The following is an 18,491-nucleotide window of genomic DNA, read 5'->3' as shown; positions in this document are numbered from 1 at the left end:
CGAGGCCTCGGCACTGAAAACGCGTCACGGCTTTTTCTAAGTGTGTCACGTGTTGTTGCGCAACACCCCCCCCCTCCTTTCTCTACTCTCTCACTCTCTGCTTCCTCTTCTGAGAGGGGAGATGTGCTACCAGCTCTCCTTCTAACGGGTTAATTGAGTTTCCTAAATCTGCCGGGATTTACCCTGTCCAGAACTGAAGTAAACTCTGTTTAAGCTGGTTTCGAGAAACGATTCGCCTGGTTTTCTGACGGCCTACATCCAGGTGTCCCACCCTTCTTCCCCCTGTGAATTAGCCAGACTGAGCAGCCTACAGCCAACTAGTTTCACAGAGCTCACCTGTTAACGGTCGCTCGTTCTCTATTTTACAACTTGCATTTGTTATTGAACCAGGTAGGTTTTAGTGACTCGGGCGAGTCCCAAGGATGATGTTTTACATTTGGGCTACCAGCAACCTAAAAACATTTTCCACTTATTCAAACATCACAGCTATTTTACAACCATCAAAGAACTTTAAGGTGACTCATTAACTGAATGTCCACAACATCTTTTAGATTTTTTTTATGCTAAATATTTTATTAGTAAGGCATTTTTGCAAGGGTCAGTACAGCTTAATTCAGTAGCAGAAATAATCAAATAAGTAAAATCAATCATCTAGTCTATCTTTCCCTACTGCTGATACTGAGAACTAAAAAAGGGAACCTTTGAGAGAGACGGACGGAGTTTGACGTTTCGAACCCCAGACCTGGCTTGATGATGAAGAAGGTGCTGCAGCAGGAGGAAGATGTTGATCGGCGAAGGCAGGGATCTCTGTAGGTCTGATGAGCTTCTTCTCCGCATGGATGGTGAGGTCACACAGGACTTAGGTGCTGGCAGGAAAAAAGGCACCAGTTCTTCTTCTTTGTCTTTGCCTTTGTCTTTGTCTTCATCTTTGTCTTTGGGGTCTGAACCCAGCCGATGAGAGAAGTGCGATTTGAAGCCACATGTTGCGGGCCTGACGGGTTGGTCCCCATGAGCAGGACAGTCTTCGGCTCTGTGGCCCCGGCTCTTCTTCAGCTGCAGAGTTCTTTGTCCATCTCTTGGCTCGAAGCTGCCCGGAGGATCCAACCAAAGGTTCCTCTTTTGCACCCACCTTTTATAGGGTTTATCCACCCTTTTGGTGCGTTTGCATTGGCTGACTGCTCAGACTGATGATCTCATATCCATCACTGTCTTACAGACATTTCCTGATGTCTGTGCTAATGTCTCAGGGTTGCTCAACCTCCTGTCCCTTGCCTGCACAACCTTTCACCTACCATCTACCTCCAACATATCAGTGATGTTTAATTGCAGTTACACCTTTTTACACCATTTCAAGTTCAATGTCAAAATCACATTTATATCACATTTATTTTCTTTAGCTTCTCTGATCTATCATTCATTTATGATTTTATAACCATAACTTATTAATTATACTTATTATAATCCTAATGTGAGTTATTACAGATGTTTTCTAAAATGAAACCAAGAATAATCCATGATTCTAATTATTTAATACTAAAGTTACAGTTACTTGTTTTTCTTGTAAGTGTTCCCACAAATGTACGTGTAAATATTATTACAAGTAAACCAATATTAATATAAGTATTTTACTTTGAATCTTATCAAATTACTCAAAATGTTTAGATTTCATTCTTTAAAACTTTCATGCTTTAAAATAAGGAATAGTCTCATTTATTTTTATAAATCTGCAGGCTGGAAACTTACTTCCTCTTTTTCCAGGAAACCTGCTTTTCCTGTTTCATGAATCTCTGACTGACTATGATTTCTTATGATTAGATAGAAAAAAGTAGAATTAAAGCAAAGTTTGCATGAGACAAAAACAACACACACAACCAGATTTATTTTATTGACACTTAAGTCTACTGTTGGGCCTTGATGTCACTTGAGTGATTCATTTTAAAGATAACTTTATTTATTATTACTGTTAAACTAAAATCTCCAGCATGGGGAAGTGGGATGAGCTCGGATTTTCTTGACACACGATTCATCACCATGATCCCAGCTCCAGTCTGCATTTTGATTATCCAAAACTCGCATTTCACTACACAAAGAGCTCAAACTAAAATTTAAAATTTGCTAGTGGTTATAGTTTCCCTTACAATGTGATTAGAAGATTTGCTGCATGATATCTTGTTGATTCGATTCATGTCAGAGAATAAAGGTGGATGTGATTCAGCATCATTAATTCTCAGGTTATAATTCATACAAAACAATAGCAAATGAAACAGAAAGACCTGTCTGAAGAAACTCAGGTATTCACTGATTTTTATAGTAAACTACTTTAACTCAACAGATCAGACACGTCGGTCATAAGAGGATAAATCAGAACATCCTGTAGTAAAGGTCATTGGTCAAATTCTTTGTGTGACTATGTGAAAAAGCCCAAACTCCTTCCTTGTTTTTTCTAATAAAAGAGCAGTGCAGAAAAAGATCTGGCAGAGTTGATCCCAGACAGTGTTTGACTGCGGCTTTCCGCGTCTGTTTTCAGCTCTCCTCTTCTGCGGAAAAGTAATTTGTGTCTCTGGTTGATTCTTTGCAGGTTAGGAAATAAAATAAACCTAACAGATTTAAACCAAGCAAATCCAAATTAAATTCAGATTAAATACAGATTAAATCCAGGACAGGTTGTCATGAGCTGACTGTCTGCTGAAACTGAGAGGAAGAGGAGGAAGAGGAGGAGCTGATCTGTTCCTGATCTCTAAAGAGACTCAAACTTCCTCCTTCAGTTCAGTTCAACTCTCCAACATTAACTCTGCTCAACATGGACTATTATGGTCTGTCTCTGCTCATCATCTCTCTGCTAACAGGTCAGATTCAGTCTAAATGCTTTAATCTACTGAAATGTTTATGAAAACTTTTGTAACTGAACAGATTTTTCTTCCTGCAGGTGTCAGATGTGATCAACCGATTCCCTCGTACAGTGAAGTGTTCAATTTAGTCGGCAGCTTTGTTCCTCTGAGCTACACTTTATCCAAACCAGCAGCTGTTAATGATTATTTCTTCTGGTACCGACAATATCCTGGAAAACCTCCAGAGTTCCTGATCTCTCACACAGCAAAGGGAGGAGAATTATCTCAGCCGCTTCCTGGTTTTTCTATTAGAGTGAATGCTGATAAAACCCAGATGGATCTGCTGATCTCCTCTGCTGCAGTGACAGACTCTGCTGTGTACTACTGCGCTGTGAAGCCCACAGTGACAGGAAACACCAGAACCCTGTACAAAAACCTGCAGTTCTCCACAGCAGCCACTAGAGGGCCTCTCTCCCTGTTAAACTACAAAAATTAGGACTTTATAAAAAGTCCTGTTTGTTAACTGACAGACAAATATTAGAATAAAGGAGGAACATGTTTATCATCCCAGACCCCAGACAGGACTCCTACCTGCACTCTGGCAGTCACACCTGACTGCAGCTTACCAACATGCTGACAATATTTTAGTAGTTTATCATGAGTTAATTGCTGGGAGAACAGAGTCTCTCTCCAGGGAAATATCAAACAGCCAACATTTAAACCATGAGGCTGTTTGTGAACAAGCAGCAGATCACTTTTTAAATGATGACGAAGGCCATATGCTGAGCTGAGGATGCTGCCTGGACCCCATGAAGGGATGCAGAGACTGTAGATCTTTGGGAAACTCTGGACTGGCTTTGTTTCCTCCAGATTGTGCTCCGGTCTGTAAAATGGGCTTGTGTTTAATAAAAATGTTCTTTTTATTCATCTTAGCCTTCCTGTAGGTTTTTCACTTCCACATCTCACAGAGGGATGTTACAAACAAATCCATATCCACTCTTTGTAAGAATCTAGTTGACCTAAAATTAAACAAATTAGTATGACGTTTTGCCCTTAATAGTTCTGATAAGTTAGAAAATGGGAAAAAATCATGTTCAGCAGCAGTAAGTTAGAAAATGTTAAGGATTGGATAATCTGCCGATTTAGCACATAAGTGTGTGTTCATGTGTGTGTGTGTGTGTGTGTGTGTGTGTGTGTGCTGGTTTAGCTATCATTATGAGGACTTAATCTTGACAAACGACTAACATTGTGTGGACATTTATAGCTGTGAGGACATTTTGCCATGTCCACTCAATAAAAACACAATTTTTGAGTTAGGCGTTGGGAATAAGGTGGGAATTAAATGGCTCAGGGGAAATATCAAGATTAGTTATAGAAATTAATGGGAGTGTGTGTTAGTGTGTGAGGGCGGAGTTCAACAAAGGCGGTGCTTCCTCAGGGCAGCATGCACACTGGAGCCGCTGCTGGCTGTGAAGAGAACAATAGTCAGACTGAATGTTGAACATCAGCTGCTTCCTCCTGCTGATTTAAACCTTGGTGGACAGATGGAACATTGGCTGTGGATTATTCTGGCTGCTCTTTTCTCTGGTAAGATACAAAGATCAACATGTTTCCTCTACATGGAGTAGAAGTCTTTAAAGCTGCTGATTGTTCTCCTTTAATCAATCATCTTTATTGATCCATCTCTTCCTCTGCATGTTCTGTTCTTCCCCAGAGTGTAAAGGAGACTCAGTGAAGCAGACAGAAGGAGAAGTTGTTGCTGCTGCAGGAGAATCACTGACTCTGAGATGTACTTATGAAACAAATTCCTTTGCAAATCCATATCTGTTCTGGTATAAACAAGAAGAAAATAAACTCCCAATCCATATACTGACACGTGTTAAAGGAACAGGCGTGAACTCTAAGCTGTTCAACAAAGACCGATTTGATGCCAGTGTTGAAGATGCTTCCATTCTTCTGAGGATCCAGGATCTCCATCTGACAGACTCTGCTGTGTACTACTGCGCTCTGCAGCCCACAGTGACAGGAAACACCAGAACCCTGCACAAAAACCTGCAGAGCAAAAAAAATACAATACTCCACAATATCCACTAGAGGGCCTCAAAGATCAGGCTACATTAGCATGACAGTAATGTAAGGGGTTGAATGAACTGTGCTTCAGGAATGGTGAGACAGCAGCTATTCAGCTGAGGCCTTGTAGCGTGTTTTACTAGACAAACACTGTAGAATCCCCTTTAACAGTCTACTGGTGTAGTTGTGAGTTTTTACTGTCCTGCTGAATGTTTCTCCTGCTTTCTCTCAACCACTGAACACAACCCATGTTATGGTCTGAAAGACTTTGTTTCCACCAGGAGGAAGAGGAGGAGCTGATCTGTTCCTGATCTCTAAAGAGACTCAAACTTCCTCCTTCAGTTCAGTTCAACTCTCCAACATTAACTCTGCTCAACATGGACTATTATGGTCTGTCTCTGCTCATCATCTCTCTGCTAACAGGTCAGATTGGATCTTAATGATGATCTTAAACTGGGAAAATGTGTCAATGACTCACGATGAAAACTTTTATAACTAAACAGATATTTCTTCATTTAGGTATCAGCTGTGATCAACTTACTCCTCATGAGGAGGAACTCTTCAGTTTAGAAAGCAGCTTTGTTAATCTGTCCTATACATTTTCAAGACGAGCTGCAAATGATTATTTCTTCTGGTATCGACAATATCCTGGAAAACCTCCAGACTTCCTGATCTCCCACTCAGGAACAGGAGCTCCAATGTCAACGCCGCTTCCTGGTTTCTCCTTCAAGATGAATGATGATAAAACCCAGATGGATCTGCTGATCTCCTCTGCTGCAGTGACAGACTCTGCTGTGTACTACTGCGCTGTGAGGCCCACAGTGACAGGAAACACCAGAACCCTGTACAAAAACCTGCAGTACTCCACAGCAGCCACTAGAGGGCCTCACTGCCTGTTAATCTACTGGTTGTTGAGTCTTTGGACTGAAGACAAAGACAACAGAGACATGAAGCAGTAAAGATCAGAGACAGAGCTGCTGAGGAAGCAGAATGAATATAATTTCCTCTCTGACCGTGTGGGGCTGCCCAGCAGACCCCCCGCTGCTTTGCAAGCTAGATGTGGCAATCCGGTGAGGCTCATTGTGAAGGAGGTACTCCATCCTCAGTGCAGGTCATACATGATTTCTGGACCTTTTAGCCATTTGGCTCCCATACATCTTTATTTGGCTGCCTACTAATTGCAAATGGATACATTTCAAACTCAGGTGAGAAGACAGGAGGATACTGATTGACAATTCCTGCAAAAGCAGAGCACCCAAAGAAGGATATTTACCATAAACCTCCCATCAGTGCGTCCCATCGCTGGTAGCCCCAAACCCAAAGCCCTGTTACCTTGTAGCAAATGATGCACAGGATGAAAAATGAGTGAGGGGAGGGAGACGTTCAAATGTAGCAGTTTCTGAAACTCTGCACAAGGAACACTGATGTGTGTCTGATCAAACTCTGCACAAAAACCTGCAGTACTCCCCAGCAGCCACTAGAGGGCCTCTCTCCCTGTTAATCCACTGGTTGTTGAGTCTTTGGACTGAAGACAAAGACAACAGAGACATGAAGCAGTAAAGATCAGAGACAGAGCTGCTGAGGAAGCAGAAAACTCTCTGATTGGTTGAGTTGAAGTGGCCCCGCCCACTGACCTTCAGCTCATCCAATGACATAATTTCTTCCTCCTTCTGCTGCAGTGGAAGAACATTGTTGATCTGCAGTGTGGCTCTAAGGACTCCAAAGACATGTTGCTCTGCCTGGTTCTGCTTCTGTCTCTCATTAGAGGTGAGTTTAGCTTTTTTCATCTGCTGCATTAATTAATAATCTTTTCACCAGTTAATTTAGTTGAACAGGTTGATAGAGTAATACTGTTCAGGGGACATTTTTCCACTTTTTCTTCTACTCTCACCCTCATGGACGATGTTTGTCTAATGGCTTCATTTTCTCCAGGTCTAACAGCTCAGGCTCAAGACTTCATCTCTGCTGTTGGTTATGAAGTCAACGGGATAGAAGGACAACCTGTCTCATTCAACTGTAGCTATAAGACGGGTTCTGACTATCCCAACCTTCACTGGTACAAACAAGTTTCCGATGTTGAGGCTCCTCAGTTCCTGCTGTGGAAAGGAGCAAAAAAAAACAGTGTGGATGAGCACAACCCCAACGATCATTACGGATCAGTAACAACAGATACATCAACTGAACTGCAGATAGAAACAGCAACCCTGGCAGACTCAGGCCTCTACTACTGCGCTCTAGAAACACAGTGGTGCAACATGTAGAGGAGGCTGTACAAAAACCTGACCACAGACACCAAACTCAGGTTCAAAGATAAGAGAAACCACAAACCACCGCTGCTCATCCAAGGCTTCTGCTTTTAAAGAATGTTTGTTGTCGTAGTTTCCAACAAAACCCTAGCAAAAATTTCAAGCCCCACTAGCAAGTCCTGGTGGTCTGGACCTACACCCCAGTATTAACTGAGATGCATTGGGTTTTGGGGTTTAGGTGGAGAAGACTCTACAATCGGCAGTCTGTGGTCTCCTAAATGTAACTTCCAGTCCAATTTTGATGTTATTGACATCAAAATTATCAACTCTCATATTGCTCTTTACATTCACTCAGATATATGTGATTACACCTGGGGAAAGGACAGGGAAGCCTGTTGGGTGTTATAGAAGATCAACAAGGTGGCTAACAGAATACCTGAATAAAAGAAATGACACGAAACAGGACTTGGTTCTTACTGCTTAAGGCCGGCGGGTTGAGAGATTTATTACCACACATCTATGGAAATTACATCGTCATAGACACATTGTTACAAAAATCCAAAATCTCTTGATTTGTGCTTCTGACATCACTTTTTACAGTCTAATTTCTACTAGTGTGTATTGGAAAGCTTCGACCAATGGCATTACTGTCCTGGAGTTACGCAGGACTACTGGTATCATTTGACATTAGATGTGAATTGGGATTTTCAGAATGAATTTGGGTATCAACATCTGCTCTGTTTCAGATGTTCCAAATAACAGTAAAGGGTTGTTATTATCTGTCCAAACAGCATTCTCTCCAAGTCATGGACTCCTGCCCAGTCATTGTTTACATGCCAGGAGGGGAAGAGAGGGTCAGAATGACCCAGACAGATGCCAAAACCTTTTCATTGCAAAACAACTCCATGAATATAATTTCCTCTCTGACCGTGTGGGGCTGCCCAGCAGACCCCCCGCTGCTTTGCAAGCTAGATGTGGCAATCCGGTGAGGCTCATTGTGAAGGAGGTACTCCATCCTCAGTGCAGGTCATACATGATTTCTGGACCTTTTAGCCATTTGGCTCCCATACATCTTTATTTGGCTGCCTACTAATTGCAAATGGATACATTTCAAACTCAGGTGAGAAGACAGGAGGATACTGATTGACAATTCCTGCAAAAGCAGAGCACCCAAAGAAGGATATTTACCATAAACCTCCCATCAGTGCGTCCCATCGCTGGTAGCCCCAAACCCAAAGCCCTGTTACCTTGTAGCAAATGATGCACAGGATGAAAAATGAGTGAGGGGAGGGAGACGTTCAAATGTAGCAGTTTCTGAAACTCTGCACAAGGAACACTGATGTGTGTCTGATCAAACTCTGCACAAAAACCTGCAGTACTCCCCAGCAGCCACTAGAGGGCCTCTCTCCCTGTTAATCCACTGGTTGTTGAGTCTTTGGACTGAAGACAAAGACAACAGAGACATGAAGCAGTAAAGATCAGAGACAGAGCTGCTGAGGAAGCAGAAAACTCTCTGATTGGTTGAGTTGAAGTGGCCCCGCCCACTGACCTTCAGCTCATCCAATGACATAATTTCTTCCTCCTTCTGCTGCAGTGGAAGAACATTGTTGATCTGCAGTGTGGCTCTAAGGACTCCAAAGACATGTTGCTCTGCCTGGTTCTGCTTCTGTCTCTCAGTAGAGGTGAGTTTTATTATTAAGTAATTAATTATTTCACAAGTTGATTTAGTTGTGCAGGTAGACAGTAATACCGATCAGGTTGTTCATTTTCTCCACTTTAACAGGACTAACAGCTCAGGACTCAATCGCTGCTGTTAGAGGTGAAGACAGAGGGACAGAAGGACAGCGTGTCTCACTCCGCTGTAACTACGAGACAACATCAAATCTTCCCAACCTTCACTGGTACAAACAAGTTTCCGATGTTGAGGCTCCTCAGTTCCTGCTGTGGAAAGGAGCAAAAAACCAAAGTAAGGAGGCGTACGTTCCCAACGATCGTTACGGATCAGTAACAACAGATACATCAACTGAACTGCAGATAGAAACAGCAACCCTGGCAGACTCAGGCCTCTACTACTGCGCTCTAGAAACACAGTGGTGCAACATGTAGAGGAGGCTGTACAAAAACCTGACCACAGACACCAAACTCAGGTTCAAAGATAAGAGAAACCACAAACCACCGCTGCTCATCCAAGGCTTCTGCTTTTTACTTGTTATGGGAAGAAATGGAAGTTCATCATCTGATCATCGAGGAAAAATCCACAATTTTAACTCCTGACAATTTTCATTTTTAAAATTAAAAGAAAAATACAAGTTTACTATGAGCAAAAGAACATTTTCAGAAATGTCAGCCATTTTCTAGTGATGCTTAAAGGTTTTGTGCAAAAAGGTTTTTATAGATTTAAGGAATTCTTCAAACAGTTTATCACCTTATTTTCAACATTCTGATTTCAAAACTTAGACAAATTAACATCTGAAACAAAACTTCAGGACGACTCGGCATCCGGAAACCTGCAGGAGCAACAGGTCAATACAAAATGACCAACAGCCACTAACAAGACAGAAACACAATTAATTTATTCTGAACGAAAGTTTCAGTTTTTTCTCCAAACTGCAGAGTTTCAGACTGAAATGTTTGATTCTGAAAATCTATTGACTCCGACCTGAGAGGTTTGATGAAACTGCAACTGAAAATAAATCGAAAATCAGATGAAAACCAATGAGTGGGTTTCAGTAAAACAAAAAATAAGTTTTCTGCTCGTTTCCGGTGAGAGTTGGACTCCGCCAGGGCTGCCCTTTGTCACCGATTCTGTTCATCACTTTCATGGACAGAATCTCTAGACCAGCCAAGGTGTTGAGGGGATCCGATTTGGTGGCCTTAGGATCTCATCTCTGCTTTTTGCAGACGATGTGGTCCTTCTGGCTTCACCAGGTCGTGACCTGCAGCTCTCGCTGGAGCGGTTCACAGCCGAGTGTGAAGGGGCCGGGATGAGGATCAGTGCCTCCAAATCCGAGGCCATCATGGTCTTGAGCCGGAAAAGGGTAGAGTGCCTTCTCCGGGTCAGGGGGGGTGTCCTGCCCCAAGTGGAGGAGTTCAAGTATCTCGGGATCTTGTTCAGGAATGGGGGAAGAAGGGAGCGGGAGATCGACAGGCGGATTGGCGCAGCGTCTGCAATGAAGCGGCGCTGTACCGGTCCGTCCTGGTGAAGAGAAATAAGTTACTGGTGGAGCAGAGCTGAGTCCAGACAGAGACGAGGCGTCGATTCTGGAAGAAAACCCGGTGAGAGTTTCATATCAATATTTCTTCTTCTGGACCCGACAACATGCAGGAGGGCAGCTGCAGCACCGACCCGGATTCCTGGTCCGGATCGGTGCTGAGCAGCCGAGTCCCGGACCTGGGCTCTACTCTCTGAAGCCATCTCGGATCAGAACCTCACTGCTGGGATCGGCTCACCCATTCATGGGTCCACAGCGCCATCATGTGGTGAAAACTCTTCCAGCCATATTTTCTGTTTCTTTCTTGCTTTCCGGTGTTTTCAGTTTCAGCTGCTGATTTCCTGCTGCAGCGTTTTAATATTTCATTCATGGGATCATAACTGGACCAGTTTCAGATCATTTCTCCTTTAAAACTCTCAGTTCTGACATCTTTACTGTTTCACAGGAGAAGCTTTAAACCAGAGGCGTTAACAAAACGGACCAGAATGAAACACATCACCGCTTTACTTTTACATTCATTAGTGTTTTGTGTCCTTTTCAGTTATTCAGTGTATTTTATGTTTATTGTTGTTATTTTTTCCTGTTAGTTTATGGATTAAACTCATATTTCTTTTTAAGCTCGCTCTTTATTCCGAGCTGATTTTTCATCCCTGCTTCCTGTTTTAAATGTTTCCATCCAGGGATCCTCTGATTTCAGCTCAATAATGTTTATTTTTATATTTGAACTGAATAAATTTTACATATTTGATGTCTTCAGATTTAATCCATCTGTCCTGTAGAGCAGATGCTTCAGTACCAAAAGCGGCCAGTAGGTGGCGGTGGCGCTCCATCAGAAAATAACATTATCAGAGGAATAGACTGATTTCATGTATTATCGGACATTATGGTATTTTACGATGTGAAGACTTTCACTGCCTGGCTGCTGAAATGTGTTATGCAAATAAATTTAATTTGAATTGACTCTAATCAGCAGCTCCTGTCTCCTGGTCGGCCTTTAACTAGGCCGCATCATGAGAGGCAGAAACTGGAAAAATTCTGCATTGAAAGGAAATGATCAAATGTTTCAACTGATCATAAACTCGTGATTCAGTCCGGATTCAAAGGAACCAGCAGGTTCTGAATGTCTCGGGCGGTTTGTTCCAGTTTTGGTTCTGGTTCTGCTTAAACCGACCTGATGGGTCACATGGTTCCTTCCTGAGCAGCAGGCTTCAGACTAAAGCCTCTCAGAGCTTCAAGACCTTCTGATTCACTGACAAATGGAGAACCAGAGCAGAGATTCTCCACCCGGTTCTGATCCAATCAACTGGACCGGCTGGAAAACATCCAGAAACGAAGCCTGCTGTCCAGCTGCATGCAGGGTGTACTGACTTACTGCAGGGTGTACTAACTTACTGCAGGGTGTACTAACTTACTGTGTACTAATTTACTGCAGGGTGTACTAACTTACTGCAGGGTGTACTAACTTACTGCAGGGTGTACTGACTTACTGTTTGTGTCCATGAAGTTCGGTTCCTCTTCAGGCTTCTTGTTATTTTATTTCAATTAATTTTTACTTTTAGTTTTTATCATATTTTCCTGGAGAAAAACTGTTAGATTCTCCAGTTTTACTCTGTCGGTTATTTACCTGGCTGTGTGTGTGTGTGTGTGTGTGTGTGTGTGTGTGTGTGTGTGTGTGTGTGTGGGTGTGTGTGTGGGTGTGTGTGTGTGTGGTGTGTGTGTGTGTGTGTGTGTGTGTGTGTGTGTGTGTGTGTGTGTGTGTGTGGTGTGTGTGTGTGTGTTTGTGTGTGGTGTGTGTGTGTGTGTGTGTGTGTGTGTGTGTGTGGTGTGTGTGTGTGTGTGTGTGTGTGTTTCCCAGTCTTTATCAGGTGTTTTTGAACTTTTATCAAACATTACCTCACATCTCCAGGCTGCAGGTTTGGCTCTTCGTCTCAACCTGCAGATTCTCCCAGTGGATTTTTTTCCCAGAAATGATTTGAACTGGAAGTGAAACCAGGAGGAACTGAGGCTCCTGCTGCTGCTTTGTTGAACAAGAGTTTCAAGAAAATTCTGATTTATAACTAAAACAAATGATATTAAAATCTAAGCAACACTGAAAAGCTGAACTGTGGAAGATTTTATGTTTCACTTCCTCAGGTTTCTACTGGTGGCGCCGACAGATTCACTCCAACTAACCTGGCAACAAAGATAAGAAGATCCAACTGAGACAAACGTCAAAAATATCTACAAATCTATATCTCTTTAAAACAAAATTAGAGATATTAGCATCTAGCTCATTTCATTCAACTAATGTTTCAATAAGTTCAATCAAGTAATAATTGGCTGCAGCCTTCAGGCTAAACAACAAACATTTGGTTCACCGACTCGGTTCAGTCCAAGTCAGACTTCAGGGCTCCAAGCTGAACTGGTTCAGATCTGAATCCTGTTCATACTGTGAGTCTTAAAGTGAATGAAGAACATGAAGGAACGATCTGGATGTCTGGGAGTAGAAACAGTTTTGTCTCCAGCTCTCCCTTCACACCTGCAACGTGCCTCTGACCAGAAGTGGCGTCACTATGAAAAAGTCACATCAGGTCAATATTCACATCTCTCAGCAAATATGATGCTGGATTAGAGGCAGATGAAAAATCCATGAAAAGCTTCTGCACCACTTTATGTCACATGAAGTGCTGCAGCAGCATCGACTTCCTGCTCTGGAACTGAAGCAGATCCAGAAAATAACTTTTAATTTCACAAATCGTTTCGATTTCAGAACAAGTCAGCGCTTCAGCCTAAAGTCATTTAGATCCTCATCAGATTTTACTTTGGGCAACAAATATTTCCAAATGTTTGTCACTCTGCAGAGCGCCGAGGATTTCTGGAAAATGTAGCAGGTCATTTCTGCTGGTTGCTCCGTTCGGTTCTGATCCGTCGACCAGCCGAGATTTTCTCTGATTGTCTTCAGTTATAAACATGTTTCTGTGAGCAGGAGGAGGAAAGCAGGCAGTTCATCCTAAAACGGTGATAAAAGTTTATTAGAGAAATCTAAATCAGACACATCAGTAACAACTTCTCTTTTCCAGTCATGGTTTCTACAGCGCCCCCTGCTGGGCAGGAGTTTCCTGAGGGAGTTGGTTGGAAACATCTGTGTTGGTGGATAAACTGGAAGTTTTTACTGAGGATCTTTATCATCACTTCACCTCCAGTAACATTCTGGTTATTAGAAAAACATAAATACATCAAATACAAGCAGAGAACAGAAACACTGAACAGTTCTTTAAACATCCACTTGATGGCGCTGTTGTCCAATAAAACAGCCAGTATGAAGGACGCCACCTGCAGGAAGCTGGAGTCCTAGCAGCCACCTTCAGATTCCACTGAAATGATTTGATTCAAATCAGAAATAAAAACACAGAAGAAAGAAAACTGAGGAATTGTGGGATGTTTTAATTTCTATCAGTTTATTTCAGATTAATCTCTGTTAGACACCAGCTGTAATGAAAGGATGAGAGAAATTATGTTTTATTAGAGGAAATTAATATGTTTATATTTAGAAACTTTAAGAAAGAGAAATAACCTGAGCTTCTGTAGCTTTATTTGTTCTGATGGATGTTTAAATGATTTTAATGTGAATATTTTGTATTTTATGATCGTTGAAGCTTTTAGAGTCGACTCACCTGGTGATCCAGACACTTCTGTGTTTTGTTGCTGCTGGTTTGTTGTTTCCAGTCTGAAGGAGGCTGAAAAGTGTTTCTGTTGACCTTTACAGAAACCAGATCAGTGAATCGTCTTGGGTTCAGTCACTGACTGGTGAAACTCAGCTCTGAAGGTTCTGGAAACAGAAACATGATTCAAATAATCTGATCGTTTCATGACTCAAAACAATCGTCTCGTTTCTCTGAACAGGAAGTGACTTCAGACTTCATTAGCAGGAAATCCAGAGGATTGAAATCAACATCAATGATTCATCAGGTTGATGCTCAGAAATGTCATTAAAGCAACATTTAATGTTTCCGTCATTAAATGTTGCTTTGTAAACCTTCTGAAGATAAATATGATGAGATTATAATCCAGAACAGAAATAAAAACCATTAATATGAGCCACAGGGGGAAACATTGACAGTTAGCTAGCATAGCTACAGTTACATCCAAAACTATTCAACTCCAAATGAAAATTAGTTTGATGTTTTTCAGGTTCCAGAAAAACTTTTGATCTCAGGATTTGATCAAAATTCAGCAGAAAACCTGTAAATTTTACTGATTACTTTTACTTAACCTCCAGCTGTGTTCTGAACCCTGATCATGTTTTCATGTTAAAAACTTTTAATTTTTTTGTTTCTGTATAAAAATTCATTTTATCTCTAAGAATCTGAACTTTTCTGGGTTTTAATTAAATTCCTTTTTAAATTATTCAAAGTAATTAAAAGTTTCCCTTTTTACCACAAAGCAAACTGAATTAAATCCTTTTAATGTTTATGAAAGCATATTTTATTAATCTAAGTTAATCTGATGAAGGTTGATTGATTGGATCTGATTAATCTGATCATTATTGATCCTGTTCTGTCATATTTCATAAACATTAAATGAATATTTACAGTAAAAATTGTTTTGGTCTGTTTACTGTTGACTCTGAGGTTCTGAGGTCAAAGGTCATCCAGATGTTATTTAATCTAGATTTTCTTCCTGCTTTAATAATTCTGGTTCCAAACTGACAGTTTTAATCCAGATTATAGATGTGAATGTGTAGCGATGACCAGCTGCTGCTGTGGTTCATGTTGTCATATTTATAACTGAATGAATGATTCTTGTTTCCTGGAAGTTGCAGCTGCAGGTTTTTTTTTCCGTCGGAAACTTTCTGTGGTCGAGTTTCTCTGGTTCAGCCGGATGTTTGTCAGATTCTGGGTCGACCACGAGGCTGCAGCGCTGCTGCTGCTGCTGCTGCTGCTGCTGCTGCTGCTGCTGCTGCTGCTGCTGCTGCTGCTGATGATGATGATGATGATGATGATGATGATGAGGTTCTGATGGTTCTGATGGTTCTGATGGTTCTGAAGGTTCTGATGGTTCTGATGGTTCTGATGGTTCTGATGGTTCTGAGCTCCTGAGTGATTTTATGATCGTTTGAATCCAGAAGAAATGAAACAATTTTATTTATAAAATATTTTAATTTCATATTTAAATATTTTGACCTTAAAACCATAAAAGTATCAATAAGTTAGTTATGGATCTAATCAATAATCAATAAGTATCTGCTGGTTATTCCAGTTATTTTATGATTTAAAAAATATTTCTGCTGTTTAACATAAATTCCTCTAGTTAGTTTCTCTTTTAATGCTCAAATATATATAAATATTATAAACATTATAAACATTATAAATATTATAAATATTATAAATATAAACATTATAAATATTATAAACATTATAAATATTATAAACATTATAAACATTATAAATATTATAAACATTGTAAATATTATAAACATTATAAACATTATAAATATTATAAACATTGTAAACATTGTAAATATTATAAATATAAACATTATAAATATTATAAACATTATAAATATTATAAATATTATAAACATTGTAAATATTATAAACATTGTAAATATTATAAATATAAATATTATAAAATTATAAACATTGTAAATATTATAAATATAAACATTATAAATATTATAAACATTGTAAATATTATAAATATAAACTTATAAATATCATTTTAAATAAACTCAGCTGCATCTTGAACATTATTTCTAATAACTGCAGAATATTCATGTTCAGTATTTTTATTCTTTATTCTGTTTTTATGTTTTTTATTTTCTATTCGTTTTGATTTAATCGTCACTGATTGATAATAAATTAAGTTCTAATTTATTCTAATTTATAAAATAATATGTAATGTTGGTAAAAAGTTTATTTAAATATCTGTAGTATTTATTTTTAAATTATTCGGTTTGAATCACTAAATCATTTAATTATTTATGTAAAAGCAGAAATGACCATAAAATGTGTTTTATTCTCATTTATATAAAGATGACTGAATGAATGAGTGAATGAATGAATTCATCTGCAGGCTGGTGTGACCTCTGACCTCTGCTGCTCCACTGTGGCTCTGAAGGTTTCCTGGATGTTTCTGCAGCTGCTGATCGTTCGCCTGCTGCGCTCTCACCATGTTGGCGGCGGCAGGAAGTGTGTGACCCGCTCCGGTTCTGATCGGGGCGCCTGGCCCGGTTTGCCGGCCCCGCCCCGCCGGCTTCCTGTCCCAGAGGCTTTGAGCCGCAGCCGCCCTCGCCTGTGACGCTCGAGCGACCGCATCCTGTGGAAACTGAGAGCAGAAGATCCTCAGCAGCCAATCAGAACGCAGGAGCAGGCGCCCACGCCGTGACATCACAGCCGCCACAGGAAGTCTGCAGCTTCAGCTCACAATAACATGATTTTACATGAACTTAAGCTACTGATTTAGAGGGAAAAATGTGGATTATTTAGATAGAAATTATGTTGTTTTCTGATTGTTTTCATATTTTCTAAAAAATAAAATAAAATAAATTTTATTTTGATTCATTTAAACGGATTCAGTAAAAAAAAAGATACAAGTTTTGAATGTTTTTATTCCTCTGAATGTAAATCATCCACGAACCAGACAGGAATAATCATAAAGATAATAAAAACAATAATAAAGATCATAAAGATAATAAAAACAATAATAAAGATAACAACAACAGTAATAACAATAATAATAAAGATCATAACAACAGTAATAACAATAATATATATATATATAATGGAGGTTTATAATGTCATATAAATCTCTTACTGTAATTTAAGGAACAGAATTGATTCTGTTATGGATCAGAGAATAATTAATAATCAATATTTTTGATTGATTGATGATCTGCAGGGATCCTCATATGACCAAGTTATTATTATAATAAAATAATTTCTGTTTTCAGCGTCTTTAATGAACCTTCAGGTTCAGGATTTAAGATCAAAAAGATTTTTATTTATCTAAAAATCTTAAATCTTGAATTTAACTTTAATAAATAATAAATTTATTAAAATCCAAATTAAACATCAGATTTTGAGTGAAAACAGAGAAAACTGATCAGAACCTTCAGCCACTGGATCAGGATCCGAATGGTCGACCCAGAACCATTTTGACCCAGAACCATTTTGACCCAGAACCATTTTGACCCAGAACCGTTTTGACTCGGAACCATTTTGACCCAGAACCATTTAGACTCGGAACCATTTTGACCCGGTTCGGTTTATTTTAGCTCCTGGAGGTTAAAATACTGTATAAAATCTCCGGTTCTGGTCGGTTGGTTCTGTTGGGTTCTGCTCCAAGTTCAATCATTCAGACATTGGATCAAAGCTTTTATAGAAGAACCAAATCTGTCCTGATCAGAACCAGAACCAGAACTAGAACCAGAACCAGAACAAGAACCAGGACCAGGACCAGGACCAGGACCAGAACCAGGACCAGAACCAGGACCAGAACCGGGTCCAGCATGGCAGCATGAAGCAGGCCAGACGTCTGAACTGCAGCAGAAACAGAAGCCTGGATTCGGACAGAACGACGACATTTATGAAAATATTTAACACCAAAGCAAAGAAGAAGAATGAGAGAAACTGGAGCTCAGGTCAGAGGTCAGAGGTCAGAGGATCCCAGACTTTTACCCCTAATTAAACCCTCCAAGCTAAGATGCTAACGTTCATAATCCTGTTAGCTTCTCCTGTAGCGACATATTAAACGTGACGATGTCTGAATTATAAATGTTATAAATATCATCAAACTGAAGACATTTTACAAAACAATTTAAACCCAAATATAAAGAATCAGTTCAGATGAATCAGTGACTGATTCATTCAGTCATTCAGATCAATTCAAATTATAGTTTCAATAAACTTATAAAAGTCATAAATGATGAAAATTCATCAGATGATTTTATGAAAACGTATTGATCTTTCAGCTGGTGACATGTTGCTGTTTTCTGAAATATTTATGCTAAAATAATAATAATAATTAACGAGACTCGGTTTAACTCCTGTTACCATGACGATAAAAATGCCATTTTAAATCTTCTCGTCTTTTAACTCCAACATTCTGGAAATCAGTTTTATTTCCTCATAATGAGGTTTAAACAGCCGATCAAA

General features: G+C 39.9%; 1 long non-coding RNA gene and 2 gene segments (V, D, J or C); 2 read left to right on the top strand and 1 right to left on the bottom strand.

Annotated features, from left to right (window-relative positions):
• Positions 1-2,705: 2,705 nt before the first annotated feature.
• LOC116721054 (T cell receptor alpha variable 3-like) lies at positions 2,706-3,760 on the top strand. The segment is given in 2 exon segments: positions 2,706-2,846; positions 2,927-3,760. Coding segments are annotated over 2 exon segments (444 nt in total).
• Positions 3,761-4,936: 1,176 nt separating this feature from the next.
• LOC116721038 (T cell receptor alpha variable 3-like) lies at positions 4,937-6,628 on the top strand. The segment is given in 2 exon segments: positions 4,937-5,321; positions 5,418-6,628. Coding segments are annotated over 2 exon segments (486 nt in total).
• Positions 6,629-13,339: 6,711 nt separating this feature from the next.
• LOC116721087 (uncharacterized) lies at positions 13,340-16,730 on the bottom strand. Its single transcript, XR_004339503.1, has 3 exons — positions 16,429-16,730; positions 14,010-14,164; positions 13,340-13,709 (listed from the first exon to the last, which is right to left on the bottom strand). It is a non-coding gene; the product is annotated as an uncharacterized LOC116721087 (long non-coding RNA).
• Between the last annotated feature and the right edge of the window lie 1,761 nt (positions 16,731-18,491).

The sequence above is a fragment of the Xiphophorus hellerii genome, chromosome 6 (assembly GCF_003331165.1).
Source record: "Xiphophorus hellerii strain 12219 chromosome 6, Xiphophorus_hellerii-4.1, whole genome shotgun sequence".
NCBI classification, from domain to species: domain Eukaryota; kingdom Metazoa; phylum Chordata; class Actinopteri; order Cyprinodontiformes; family Poeciliidae; genus Xiphophorus; species Xiphophorus hellerii.
This window is presented reverse-complemented; position numbering and strand designations above follow the sequence as displayed.